General features: G+C 38.1%; 1 protein-coding gene across 1 annotated transcript in view; it reads left to right on the top strand.

The window, feature by feature from the left end:
* Nucleotides 1-13,221, top strand: part of STAB1 (stabilin 1) — a 2,761,215-nt gene that overhangs the window by 1,885,587 nt on the left and 862,407 nt on the right. The window contains exon 54 of the mRNA XM_044078505.1: nucleotides 4,597-4,656. Coding sequence (XP_043934440.1) covers nucleotides 4,597-4,656 — 60 coding nt within the window. The remainder of the gene's footprint in view (nucleotides 1-4,596; nucleotides 4,657-13,221) is intronic.

The following is a 13,221-nucleotide window of genomic DNA, read 5'->3' as shown; positions in this document are numbered from 1 at the left end:
ATCTCAGTGTTGTGGAACATTTTGAGACAATTTCAAGTTTTTTCAGGATATAAACATACTGAAGATAAAACAAAGGCTATATCCATAAATTATGTACCCATATACAAATTGGTTCAGCAATACCCTTATTTATGTCAGTATGACAAGATGAAGTATTTAGGAGTATGGATTAAAAAGGCTTCTGTTATGGCAGCTAAGGATATGTGGGAAGAGACTAAGGAAAAGCTAATATAAAAATGGAGAAACTGGAACTCTTATTTCTGGATATGGATAGTGAGATACAAGCAGTGAAAATGTTTTTAGTTCCTTTAGACTTGTGTACAGGTCAGGCATACTTTTACTGGGTCTATATCATAACATCAAAGTGTAAAAACTTCGAATGTTATAACATCAAACCTGAAACATCGAAAGCTGAAAACCCCGAAGACTGAGAACAGCAATTTGTTTCCCAGGGAAAAAAATCGCTGTTCCAGTACGAAACACGAAACACACAAACACTACAAACTATTTCTTATGTGGGGGGCTTTGCCCCCCACACCCCCCTACTTAAATATACCAACTCTGAGATCGCACCACAGTGGACATAATAATGAAGCTGCGGAAACGGCCCACCAAATTCTTTCCCTGGGAAAGAATTCGATGTTCCGCAGCTTCAATATTCTCAGTCTTTGATGTTTCAGGTTCGATGTTATAACATTCAAAGTTTTTACACTTCGATGTTATGACATAGACCCCTTTTATCAACCTGAGGAGAAGTTGTTGAAAATAATTAATAAGAAACTGAAGGAATTTGTCTGGGAGGGAAAGAGGGCAAGAGTTAAGTGGGATAAAGTGATCATTGCAATAAAACAAGGTAGTTTAGGTTTACCTAATTTGAAAATATATTTTAGTGGTGCACAGTTGAGGCTCATATTCGTAACACAAGCAGACAGTTATACTTCAAAGTGGAAAGGTATGATGATGAAGCGGGGGAGGGGAGTTCGAGAAATAGAGAGAAAGTGGAATTTTGAATGCAGATCCTTAAGGAGAATAATAACAACCACATAGAATATAATGTTCATAAAGTAGCAAAAAGCATTCTATGAACTACAGCAATATGAGAATGGAGAAAGGAGATTTTTTCCAATAGGGTGACTGAAAGTAGGTATACAAAAAATAGGAAAGAGGAGGCTGAAATTTGCTTGAAAAATCCAGCAAAAGAACCAAGATATTGGGAGCAAATAAATCAAGCAGGAATATAGTAGAAAGAAGCCAAGAAGACATTTGGATTGTAGGCTAGAAACTGACTACCCTACCAAGGCTTGATCTCAGTGTACAGGCAAAAAGAAAGAGATAGGGGAATTTTAAATGAAAGTCCTGCTCTGGTAGAGTTTTTAGTTGACTCTAGAACAGAAGCAGCTGTTAAAAAGGATAATTAGTAGGGCGTGTAAAATATTGCATGATAGCTACAAGAATCAATCAGAGGAAGTTGGAAGGGCTTGGGAAGGGAAACTGGAAAACTGATTTACAAAAAAATAGTGAGAAAAGATATGTATGGCTCCCAAATATGCAACCAAGTCCAGAATGTTTAGGATCTTTGTGTGGAAGTGTTTGCATGGGTAATTTTATGCCCCAAGTAGACTTCAGAGAATTTTTTTTCATGTAGATAGCAAATGTTGGAGGTGTAATAGAGAAAAAAGAGGTAACGGATAATATATGCTTTAGGAGTGTAATGAGTTGGCAGATTTTAAAAATTCCCTATAGAGTAGTCTGTACGAAATCTTGGGTGAGCAAATGGCTGTAAGTAAGGAAATGATTATTTAGACCTGGGATACAGGATCTGAATCAGCAAGACCTAGTAAGGCCTTATTAAGTTTAATTCTGTTGGCTGCCAAAAATGCAATTACTAGAAAATGGAAATCAAAGTCTACACCAACTGTATTTGAGGTATTGAATATAAAAAAGTTAAAAGAACTGGAAGAAGGATCTTTAGAAAAGAGACAGAGCAAAGTATGTAGAAGTAAATGGGAATTGTGGGAACAATGCGTGCAAAATAATGTTGAAGAGGAGGAGTGAGGTTTAAGGGAAGGCAGGCATTCAGCATTTTGTTTGTAATGTTGGACTGATTATAGTAGCAAAAATATATGTGACACATATTATACTTAAATAGAAAAATATTACAATGGTTTGTTTTCTTTTCTATTAATGTGTTTGCCTATGTTTTAAGTGGTAATTTAATAAAGGTGTTTAAAAATATTAGATGAAAATGAGGCTCAAAAACTAATAGTTAAGGTAGGAGGAATGTCAACTGCCAATCCCACTTCTCTCAGACTAGCAAATCAAGGAATGTGAAGAAAAAATAGAAGTGGTTCATGTCAAGCAGTCAGGTTCACTTTAGTCATTTCCCTGTCTGTTGAGGTCCATGAAAACTGAACCACACAGAAAAAAAAAACAGATGCAGTAAAATCACCCCTGATTATTTTAACTACAGAAGAGCTGGAACACCAAGCCAAGTCTCATGGAAAGCTTAAATCGGTCTGCGTCACTGATATTATGTGTGGGCGTGTTGGGAGGGCATGTCAGTAAGATCAAGGGTTAAGAGTAGAGTAAAAGTCAAACAACAAACACCTTTGCAAAATGTAAAAAAAGAAAAGAAAAAAATGTGGAAAATGCTTGCTTTTAACTTTTAATTAAAAAACTCACTGCACTGCCTGCATATGGAAAATGCCAACGGTCAGAGCAGCAGTATTTTGCAGCACATGTAACAGATAGCCAGATAACAGGCAGAATGGGAGATAGGGTTGAAAAGGACTTGAGGACATTTTATTAAATTCCTTTATAGTACTGAGTCACCATCATGGGAATTGGTAGCCATGATTGTGCAAAAATATTAATGATGATGTTGGCTGAATGATGTTGCTGGCAGCATTGATTGGGGTCCCCAGATAGCTCCAGGCCCTAGGCAGGTGCCTAATGAGCCTTGTACTGGATTCAGCTCTGGATGCAGGATTAGTCATATTTATGAAAAAATAAATAAAATTAATCATTTTGAACTGAGAGATATTGTATCATTTTGTAAAAAAAGTTAAGAAGGGGTTGAGTGATTCATGAACAGAATGCCTGTTCAAGAATGCCTATACAATGTAATAAGCATTATTTTGCCAAACTGAAATATATAGCTAGTACTTCATATGTTTGTCAAACCCATGAAATAAAAAGACCTGGAATAAAACAAAGAGATAATGTTTCTAAAAGGAACATGATTGCTTCATTAACTGCAATGATGAAACATTCCTATCCTTCCAGTGTCAGAAACTATACAATTTAGTAAGAAAGTGGCCAGTGCTTGGGGAATGGTTCAAAGCCCGTGAATGTTGATTGATACAGTTAAGTCATCCAGACATCCTTGATTTGTCACAGTGTCAACCTACTCAAATAACAGACTGGAAATCTAAAATGGATCCATCTCCTTTCTAGCAGCAAAACAAACAAAAACAGTCAAAGAAGTCTGTGCTATGTGTGTCATGTTTCTAATTTCAGTAGATGCAGTATGTTGGTCCAGTAAATTCAATGGCATCCCCATATTATAAAATGCAGTACAAAAGTAATTCATAAATGTTGATACCATGGCTTGGGGATGTATATTTGAGTGAATCACCAGAGGTGTACCATGTTGATGGAAAAGATCCTTTCCATGGGCAGCAGAGTCCATCCCTAACTCTGTTTAAGCATAACCTTGGCCAATGGATAGGAAGTTAGAAATTCATCCCGGGTCTGGCCCCATGTCTCTGATAGACAGAGGCAGACAATAATGCCCAAACTAATATAACCCTATATAACCTATAGAAGGTTCCTAACTGACATACCCCCTCCTAATAAACACCCATGGTACATATGAACAAAACTGGCTTGGATTGCAAGTCTAGACTTATAAAGGCCTTTGCGGTTGTTAGCCTAGTATATAACTATGACCCTATGAATCTATATTTAAGTAGAAGGGTTTTTTGGGGGGTGTGACTGGGGATTTGAGATAGTATGCTGTGAATTTCATAGGATGCACCTATTTGTGTCATCTGTTTATTGAAATGCACACTCTTGCATGTGTGTGTTTTTACTGGAAGATTCCCGTGGATGGATTAATGGATGGATGGATGGATGGATGGATGGATGGATGGATGGATGGATGGATGATACTAATGTATGCTTGTACATCTGAAGAAACCAGGAAGTGGATGAGATACATGCCCTATAATGTTGGTCGTGGCAACCCACCATGTCAGTATTCATGAGCTTTCCCCTTGTACCTTTCAAGTGCATTTGAGGAAGAAGCCAAAAGGGTAACAACTGTAGTGGGAATATACAGAGGTGTAAGCCTAAACAGGGGGAACATCCAAATATGAAGGATCAGCATGGGTGAGACTTCATACACAGTGAGGTAATACTTCTCTGAATAATGCAAAATAACAGTAATGTGTGCTCAGTTGTATTCAACAACAACAACACTGATATTCTAGGAGTCTGCTCTATATTAGTCTCTTAAAAGTAAATTGATCACTGTGTATAGCAGTCGTACTTATCCTAAGCTAAATGTTAAGATGTTACTTTCTTGTTTTGCAGGAAAATGTGACAGAAGCTGCCATCACATATGGATACACGATCTTCAGTAAACTTCTAAAGGTAACATTAACATCCTGCATGCTACCCAGCTGTACTGCTTTATTTTTAGTACAAGCTCAGAGAATCTGTGAAACTCTTTTTGAAAGCAGGGCCTAAGGATTTCTTTTCTTTGCAGCACAAATTTGGCTAGTAGTGCAGCTTTGTGATTACAGCAGTGAGCGGCACGCAGATCACTCAGCAGGCCTTTATATTCGTTTAAATCGCACATCTTCCAGATACGTGCTGTACACTACTGTCTAGGTCATTTCATTAGACTGAAGCTTACACATCACTGCCCTATAGTAGGCAGTTGTCTGTAGTGGGTCTTATCTGATTAACAAAACATAAAATTAAACAAAAAATATAGTACAATATGCATAATCAAGCTTCAAAATACATAGTCAAACATCTCACTTCATATTATTTTGTAAATAGCAGAACAAGAAAAGCAGTATATTAGTTGTATTAATGCATTTGATTTTTTTGTATGTATATTACCATTGTATATTATTGCATTATTGTTTGTTGTTCTGTGACACTTTTATATATTTTCATTTCGGCATTATGCCTGTCTTGTCTGAAAAGTGTTCCAGGACCAGCCCATCTACCCAGTTAAAAAGTCAGTCAGTCAATACATAAAGCACATAATTCTTCTTCTTTTGGCTTTTTCCCAGTTAGGGGTTGCCACAGCAGATCACCTGTCTGCTCATGATTGGCAGTGGAGTTTTACGGTGTCGAGTTGCCAGCCTAGCGCCCAACTTTCCACAGAAGACACACACATGCACACACTCACACCTAGGGCCAATTTAGAGTGTCCAATTTACCTACAGCATGTCTTTGGGATGTGGGAAGAAACCGGAGGAAACCCACACGACCACAGGGAGGACATGCAGACTCCACACAGAAGGCACCCCTGCCGAGAATTGAACCGGAGAACCTCTTGCTGTATGGCGGCAATGCTAACCGCTGCACCACCGCGGCTGCCCACATAAAGCACATAATAAAATGGTTAATTTACTGTAGAAGAAATATCACTATAGTAGCTTTAAAACTAGAGCACATCTTTTACCACACTGCCCTGTTTTAGGTGATTAATCAAAAGGCAACAGCTTAATCAAAAGTCTGTTTTAGGCTCATATATTTCATCAAAAAAAAAGAAAAAAACTATTAATTGAGATGTTGATATGTATGTAAGTTTTTATCTCTATTACAATTATGTGTACATTCTGACTTTTTGTTCTTATCTAGCCTATATTGTACTATGTATTCTGTTTAACATTTGCAATCTTAATTATTGTACCATGTTTTACATTATTCTTTAAGTAACTTCACTTGGGAGCTTTTCTCCCCAGGTCTCCACTGGAAATGGGCTACTTGCCCAGTCAACGCTACTCGGTTGCCAAATGTAAATAAAATTAAAAAAGAAATTATACTTCAGTCCTATGGCCAGTTGTAATTTGCCTAGCATTTTTGTTGATGGCCTTCTGTAATCTAATGTTGCTGACTCTGTGAATGGACCAAGAGCTGTAAGTTCTGCTGAATGAAAACACCATAGAAAGCTTATCTGGTTAGCTCTCACTCTTTTGATAAGGAACCAAGGAGCTGTAGTTTATATTAATGTAAGTGGATGGCACTGCAGCTTCACAAGGAAATACAAGTTAGTCACTGACTGTGTTTGCCAAATGTGTTTCCACTCAGTTAGCAATCTTAGCAACTGTCAGTAGTAAGAACACTGTATTTTCACAAAATGTTGCAGTATAATACAAAAGGATTGCAATGTACTGGACATTTACTATGACCTTTTGTCATAGCAGAACCACATTATCAAGCAGTGACTATCCCCAACCATAAACCTTAGATTATGTGGTCCTGGTAATCATAACAAGGAGATGAGATAACTAAAACAGAACAACTTCAAATAATATAGCAGCAATTATTCAATATTTACTAACATTGAATGCCTTACATTATATACCAGATGCATTTTATGTATAGATGTTTTTCTGATCACCCTGTGTTTTATACTTTTATTGTATGCAGGTGCTCCTTTTTAACTGAAATCCATTGTAAAAAAATGATTATGTATTTGAAAAATAATTTGGTTTTGGATAGGTACAATAGAAAAGAACACATCTGCTGTTAGGTCATACATATATTCATCCATCCATCCTCAACCCCTTTTCCCATTTTGCACATGGGGGTTGCGGTGTCACTTCAGCAGTGACAATCATCTCGAGCCAAAGTTTACACCGCTAGTTGGCTACCCTGTACATCTCATCTCTACTTTATAATATTCTTTAGCATTTTATTAGCTTTTACTTCTGCCCTTTCATTGCTACTGATTTATGTAGGAGAATGGAAACTGAATGTCTGACTGTGATTTCTAACAACATATCTTGAATAATAATAAATGGAACACTGACCTATCAGTGCCAATACTTTATTAAATAAGCAAAGTGCTTTTGTTCTATCCATATTTCAGAACTTCATCAGAGTCAAAATTGAATGTCACTCTCACCTCCTTATATAGGGGAAGGGGCGCCAAAATGAAACACTAATCAATTAAATACAAAAAAAAATCAGATAGACAAGAATTAACATAAAAGTTACATATCCCTTTAAACAGAACGTCTGGAATGACAGTGCAAGACTCAGTACTATTTAACACTTCTGTGCTGCATTTATTTTGTTGAATTTATGACTGTTTTTCAGCCTGCACTTGTAACAGAAACACCATCTGCTTGTTACTGTACTGCTACATTGTGCACTTTGTTCTGTATTTTGTTGAACATTTTTCAGGGTTAGTGAACTTATTTCCAAGGATTCCTGATACTGCAGAATTTCTGTAAAGCATTTGTTACTGCACTTGAGCTCAAAACCAGTTTGTTTTATATTAGGAGATGTCTTTTGCACTCTGGTGGGACCAGAGCTGAATTCAACCCATCCAAGTGGGAAACTGCTAGTTTAAAGTTTATTGTATTTTTATCTGATTGGCCTGAGGGATTGTTTAAAAGTCTTTCATCCTGCTGGTATAAAAGCCTTGATGTGCAAATGCAGTTCCCAGTGCCTAGTATATAAGAAAACCTCTGCAGTTTAAAATCCTCTATAGGATACATTCTCCATAAGTCTCCCACTGTTCACAGCTGCTCAAAGAGTTGCCAGTTTTTGCAGAGGGCAGTACCACTGAAGGTCAACTAACCAAAGCTACTCAATGTCTGGCAACTTTTGCCAGAGTTCTGTAGAGGTTTTGCTGTATCAAAAGCATCCACTGCTAAAAAAACTTCACCCCTCCTGTCCCCACCATCCATACCCCAAAGCATACCTGACACCTGTCCTCTGCCTAGTATTTCCAAAGAGCAGGTCATATCTGTGCTCTCCAAGCCCAAAAACATGACCTCTATGTGACCAGATAACATCCCAGACTGCTTACTAAACAGTCTAAAACAAGACCTAGTAGTACCACTTGGCACTCTCTTTAATCTCAGCCTGAGCACAGACTTTTTTTCCAGCAGAGTGGAGAACAGCAAGAGTAATTCTCCTTGAACAAAGAAGGTCTATCAACCAACCCAGGAAACTATAGACCCATAAGCCTACCCAACCTTATCTGCAAGGCCATGGAAAGACCCATCATGGACCTTACCAACAAGGACATATGTGTCCTTCATACTCTTGACTAGCCACAGTTTGGCTTTGTTAAGGGTAGATCATACTTACTGAACCTGGTGGACTTCTTTGAGAATGTCACCAAAGCCATGGATGAAGGCAAAACAGTACGTACTGTCTATCAAGGAAATAAGGGTAAGAAATAGGCTAGGCTTGTAAGGCCTGTAGGGTCAATAGCCTAGTAACTTCCTATGATCCTATGATCTTGACTTAGGCAAGGTTTTTGACACAATTCCCCACTCAGATATCATTGAGAAACTCTCCCAGGTGAGAATTAGCCCATACTTCACTAGATGGTTAGCCAACTGCCTTACTGATAGAATGCATACTGTCAAAGTCGGGGATTACACCTCTACCCGTGAACCAGTTACCAGTGGCATACCACAGGGATCTGCATTGGGCCCTCTACTGTTTGGAATCTATTTCTTGGAAGTCCAAGTGAAAGTAGATGGCTTTTGGCTTACCAGGTTTGCTGATGATTGCAAATTGGGTGCAGTCATTGAGTCCCCATATGATGTTAACATATAACAAAAGGGACTAACACAGACAAATGATTGGTGCCAAAGCCATGGACTAAAACTAAATCCAAAAAACGGCATTATTATCCCTTTGTCAAAGAAGTCCCTGCAAATTACAATATTGACAGCACGCCCATAAGCTCAAACCCAGTGGTGCAAGATTTGGGAACACAGGTTGATAGCAATCTAAACTTCAATCACCATGTGTCTACGGTGGTAAGGAAAGCTTTCTACATTATGCATCTCATAAGTAAGGGCATCACATCCAAGACTAAGGATGTTGTAACTTCTCTGTACTCTATTCTCATCAGACTAGTAATAGAGTACAGTGCTCCCTTTTGCATGTACCTCACCAGACACCTGCAGCAGCTGGAGAGACCACAGAGGTTTCTCACCAAGAAAAATTCAGGGCCTCCAAAACATAACCTACGTGGAAAGACTGAAAGCCCTATCACTGTACTATGTATTCTACAGGCTGCTAAGAGGTGACTGGTGCCTGGCCTACAGAGCAGTCTCTGACCCTGACCTAATGGAAATGTTCCACATCTACAAATCACATGGGATAAGAGTCACTCTCTCCAAGGACCTAGCCTGTGACATTAACAGAACATGCTGGAGAGACAGATACATCTCCCATAGATTACTGCTCCTCTGAAATAAACTCCAATTCACGGGAAGCAGAGCTCCTCAATAACCCTATTCAAGTGCAACCTAGAGAATTGGATGGGAGACTGTAAATTCATGGCACCTATGTCCCTAATGGACAGGGGCAGTTAGTGCTGATCACAGACTCGCTCTGCAAATAACAACCATCTAACTAAGGTCATTTAGGGAACATGTGTATAACATAGCTAGGCTTGTAAAGTCCCAAGGGCCATTAGCCTAGTAACCTCCTATAAGCCTATGAACCTATAAGGTAAAATACTATCCAACTAGAAATATGCACACTCAATCCTTATACTAATGCACCTGTAAAATAAATGTAAAATAAATAAAACCACTGGTATGCACTGAATTAAAAGAATAGGTAAATAAATAAATAAATAAGAACTTCAGGATTCTAAACATTCGTAACCTGTGTGCCCTCATATTGAAAATACTGCATATGGATATTTTGTCATTAATACCCCGGGGCAGCAGTTTCCTTCAGGAGAATCTGCCCATACAACACTCTGTGCTCCAAAAATGCCTCCTGTTCTCCACCTGTAACATGATGGGTTACCTTTTCCACCATACAGAAAGAAAACTTTCTAAAATCACTACGAACCCTTGAATCTCTATATAGTGCATAAGCCATATTCCCCCTCCTGATTGTATGTAAATGTTGGCAAATCCTAATGCTAAAGGACACCTCAGTTTTTCCCACATAAAAAAGGGACATGTAGCACATAATGCTATGTACACCACATAATTGGTATTACAATCATAACCAGTATCAGAAATAATCTTAGGGTACATCTGTTCATTATTTGGACATTGGAGATCAGGGTTACCAGAAATATAGATGAGTAACAATATGACTCAAATATTTTTAGGAAGGAGATGTACTCCTGTAGTTATCTCCATTATGATAGTCAGTATCTCCCTGGGCAGAAAAGAAACTTGGTAAAATGGCAAATGATAAGGATGAGTAGGCTTATCTCTGAGGATGAGGTATTTACTAAGGAGACGGCCATTTTGTGTGAAATATTTTTACAGCATGGCTATCCCCTTAAATTTGCTTCATGAGATGGCTGATCAGGTAAAGGGTGAAAGGGAAACAAGGTACATACCCCTGCTGTGGCAGGGTGACAATAAGGTCTGCAATAGAAGCAATAATAACAATTTTACAAAAACAATGATCTTGAAGTATAATAGTGATATTGGGTCCTTAAAAAGGTAAATTTTTAAAAATTGGAGTAATGTGTTTGGTACCTTTAAACTTTTGAGAAAACTGGGTTTGACACTGAGGTTTGTGTTTAAGAACCTGACCAATCTGAAATTCACCATCAAGAGTGTAAATTCTAAAAGGGAATGTTCCTTAAGAAATGTTGGAATGAAGAAATGTGAGGCCTGTAAGGAATTAGATTTATTTATAATGGTTTCCGCATCACTATTGCAGGGTACCCTAATGTTATTTCTGCTGCTCATTATTAAGATTGTAATAGGTAACTCCTCATGTTAGGGGTGGATACTGGGAGACATTTTTGGAGCAGAGAGAGTTGTACTGACAATTCTCCTAAATGCAGCTGTTGCCCAGGTAATAATAAAAAATATCCATAAGTAGTATTTTGAATATGAGGGCACATTCTTCTAAACTATGGATAGAAAGAAAGTACTTTTTTAATAAAGTGTTGGTATTGACAGGTTAGTGTTCCAATTTTTATTTTTATTTTTTAATACTCTAGTTGTGTTGGTTATTTGGGTTTCACAACATATATGAAATAATGAATCTTTTTTCATACCTCTCTCCCCGCAAATGGGCTTTGCTGACTGAGACTTATGCAGTAAGTATTGCTAATTAAGTAAATAAAACTAACAAACTTGTCACAGTACAACAGATGAAACTGGTATTTCAGACTTCACCTATAGAATCCACATGGTGCCGTGTTCTCTGCCACTTTCTTTGGTGAAAAAAGTGAATCTGTTTTTTTTAGGTACTGCCACCTAGAGCAAATGACAGTGACTCTGGAGATTCTCAACATATAGTTTGTGTGTGTGTGTGTGTGTGTGTGTGTGTGTGTGTGTGTGTGTGTGTGTGTGTGTGTGTGTGTGTGTGTGTGTGTGTGTGTGTGTGTGTGTGTGTGTGTGTGTGTGCATGTGTGTGTGTGTGCATGTGTGTGTGTGTGTGTGTGTGTGTGTGTGTGTGTGTGTGTGTGTGTGTGTGTGTGTGTGTGTGTGTGTGTGTGTGTGTGTTAGAGAAAGAGAGAGACTGTAGATGTTGCTGTGAGACAGTCCTTTTATCTAATTTGTATTTCACCAGAAATGTAGCCTGTTTTAAGAGTCTTGTTCAGAATTTTTCTGTGAAACGTTTCATTCCCTTTTTCTCTGACTTTTTTTTATTATATTAATCATACTGTTACTGCAAAATCTGTTACTGGTACATATATGAGCATTAAATGCTTGAATGGCCAGCCCTAGACTTGGGTTGGCTAGGAGACCACCTATGGTGCTACTTGGTCAGAGGTACTTTTTGAACATTTTTATGCTTTTGCTACTGTACCCTGTTGAAAGACGCCACAGCTGTGATGCACTGTAAGGAAAGTGTCACACATTCCTTAGTTTTTTCTGATTAGTCCCAGCCACAATTTAGACAATAAATTACAAAGCTTTTGAAGCCTGAAAGGCCCTACAATTCATTGTCTAAATTACAGTGGGTGTTACTGAGCAGAAAGCCCAAACACTTTGAACAATTGGGGTAATACTATTAAGTTAACAGTGTTAGGAGTCTGACAGTATCAGCACCGTGCGGGTCTGCAAGAGAATGCAATGGACAGGGTGCAGCTCATGAAGAACAAACTCGTTTGTAGCATTCATTTTTTAATACTCTGGTTTTGTAGCATTAATTTTTTAATACTCTGGTTTTGTAGCATTAATTTTTTAATAGTCTGGCATGCAACCAGATATTATGAGCAATGGATTTTGCAGGCGTAATTTGTGTTTTTCTGCACCAAGTTGGAATGCTTTGTACTATGGCTGGTGTAATGCCTATGTGAAACATAGCTGAAATAAATGACCATGTTATTATTTTTATTCATTATATTACAATTAGTCCAATTAAATATAATTGCAGTCTTAGTAGCTGAATAGATAGCATACACACCTTTGCTGCTGGAAGATCAGACGTTTGTGGGTTCTTATCCCACACTAAGTAGTTGGATTAGTTTTTCATTACTGACACTACATTGTGGCATAAGAAGGTGCTGCACTCCTGAGTGTGTTGTCCTTCAGATGAGATGTTAAACTGAAGCCCCATCTGCCTGAGTTGGTGGTAGCTCAGGTGGATGTAAAAGATCCACAGAAGTTATAGAAAAAGAATAAGGGTTCTTTATTATGTGCAAGTATTTACTCATATTTACAAATATATATGCAGGTTAATATACCCACATATTTACATATTTGCAAAAGAAATTACATCAAATCTCCATTCCTACAAAACTTTCATATCACACACACACACACACACACACACACACACACACACACACACACGTGTGCCCACCCGTGTGTGTGTGTGTGTGTGTGTGTGTGTGTGTGTGTGTGTGTGTGTGTGTGTGTGTGTGTGTGTGTGTGTGTGTGTGTGTGTGTGTGTGTGTGTGTGTGTGTGTGTGTGTGTGTGTGTGTGTGTGTAGACCCCACTCCTTTTCCCCTAACCATCACTTAATTTTCCTCATTATATTTGTGATAACCTAGTTTCTATTAAACT

The sequence above is a fragment of the Protopterus annectens genome, chromosome 7.part1 (genome assembly GCF_019279795.1).
Source record: "Protopterus annectens isolate FY-2018-M chromosome 7.part1, PAN1.0, whole genome shotgun sequence".
NCBI lineage: Eukaryota > Metazoa > Chordata > Ceratodontiformes > Protopteridae > Protopterus > Protopterus annectens.
This window is presented reverse-complemented; position numbering and strand designations above follow the sequence as displayed.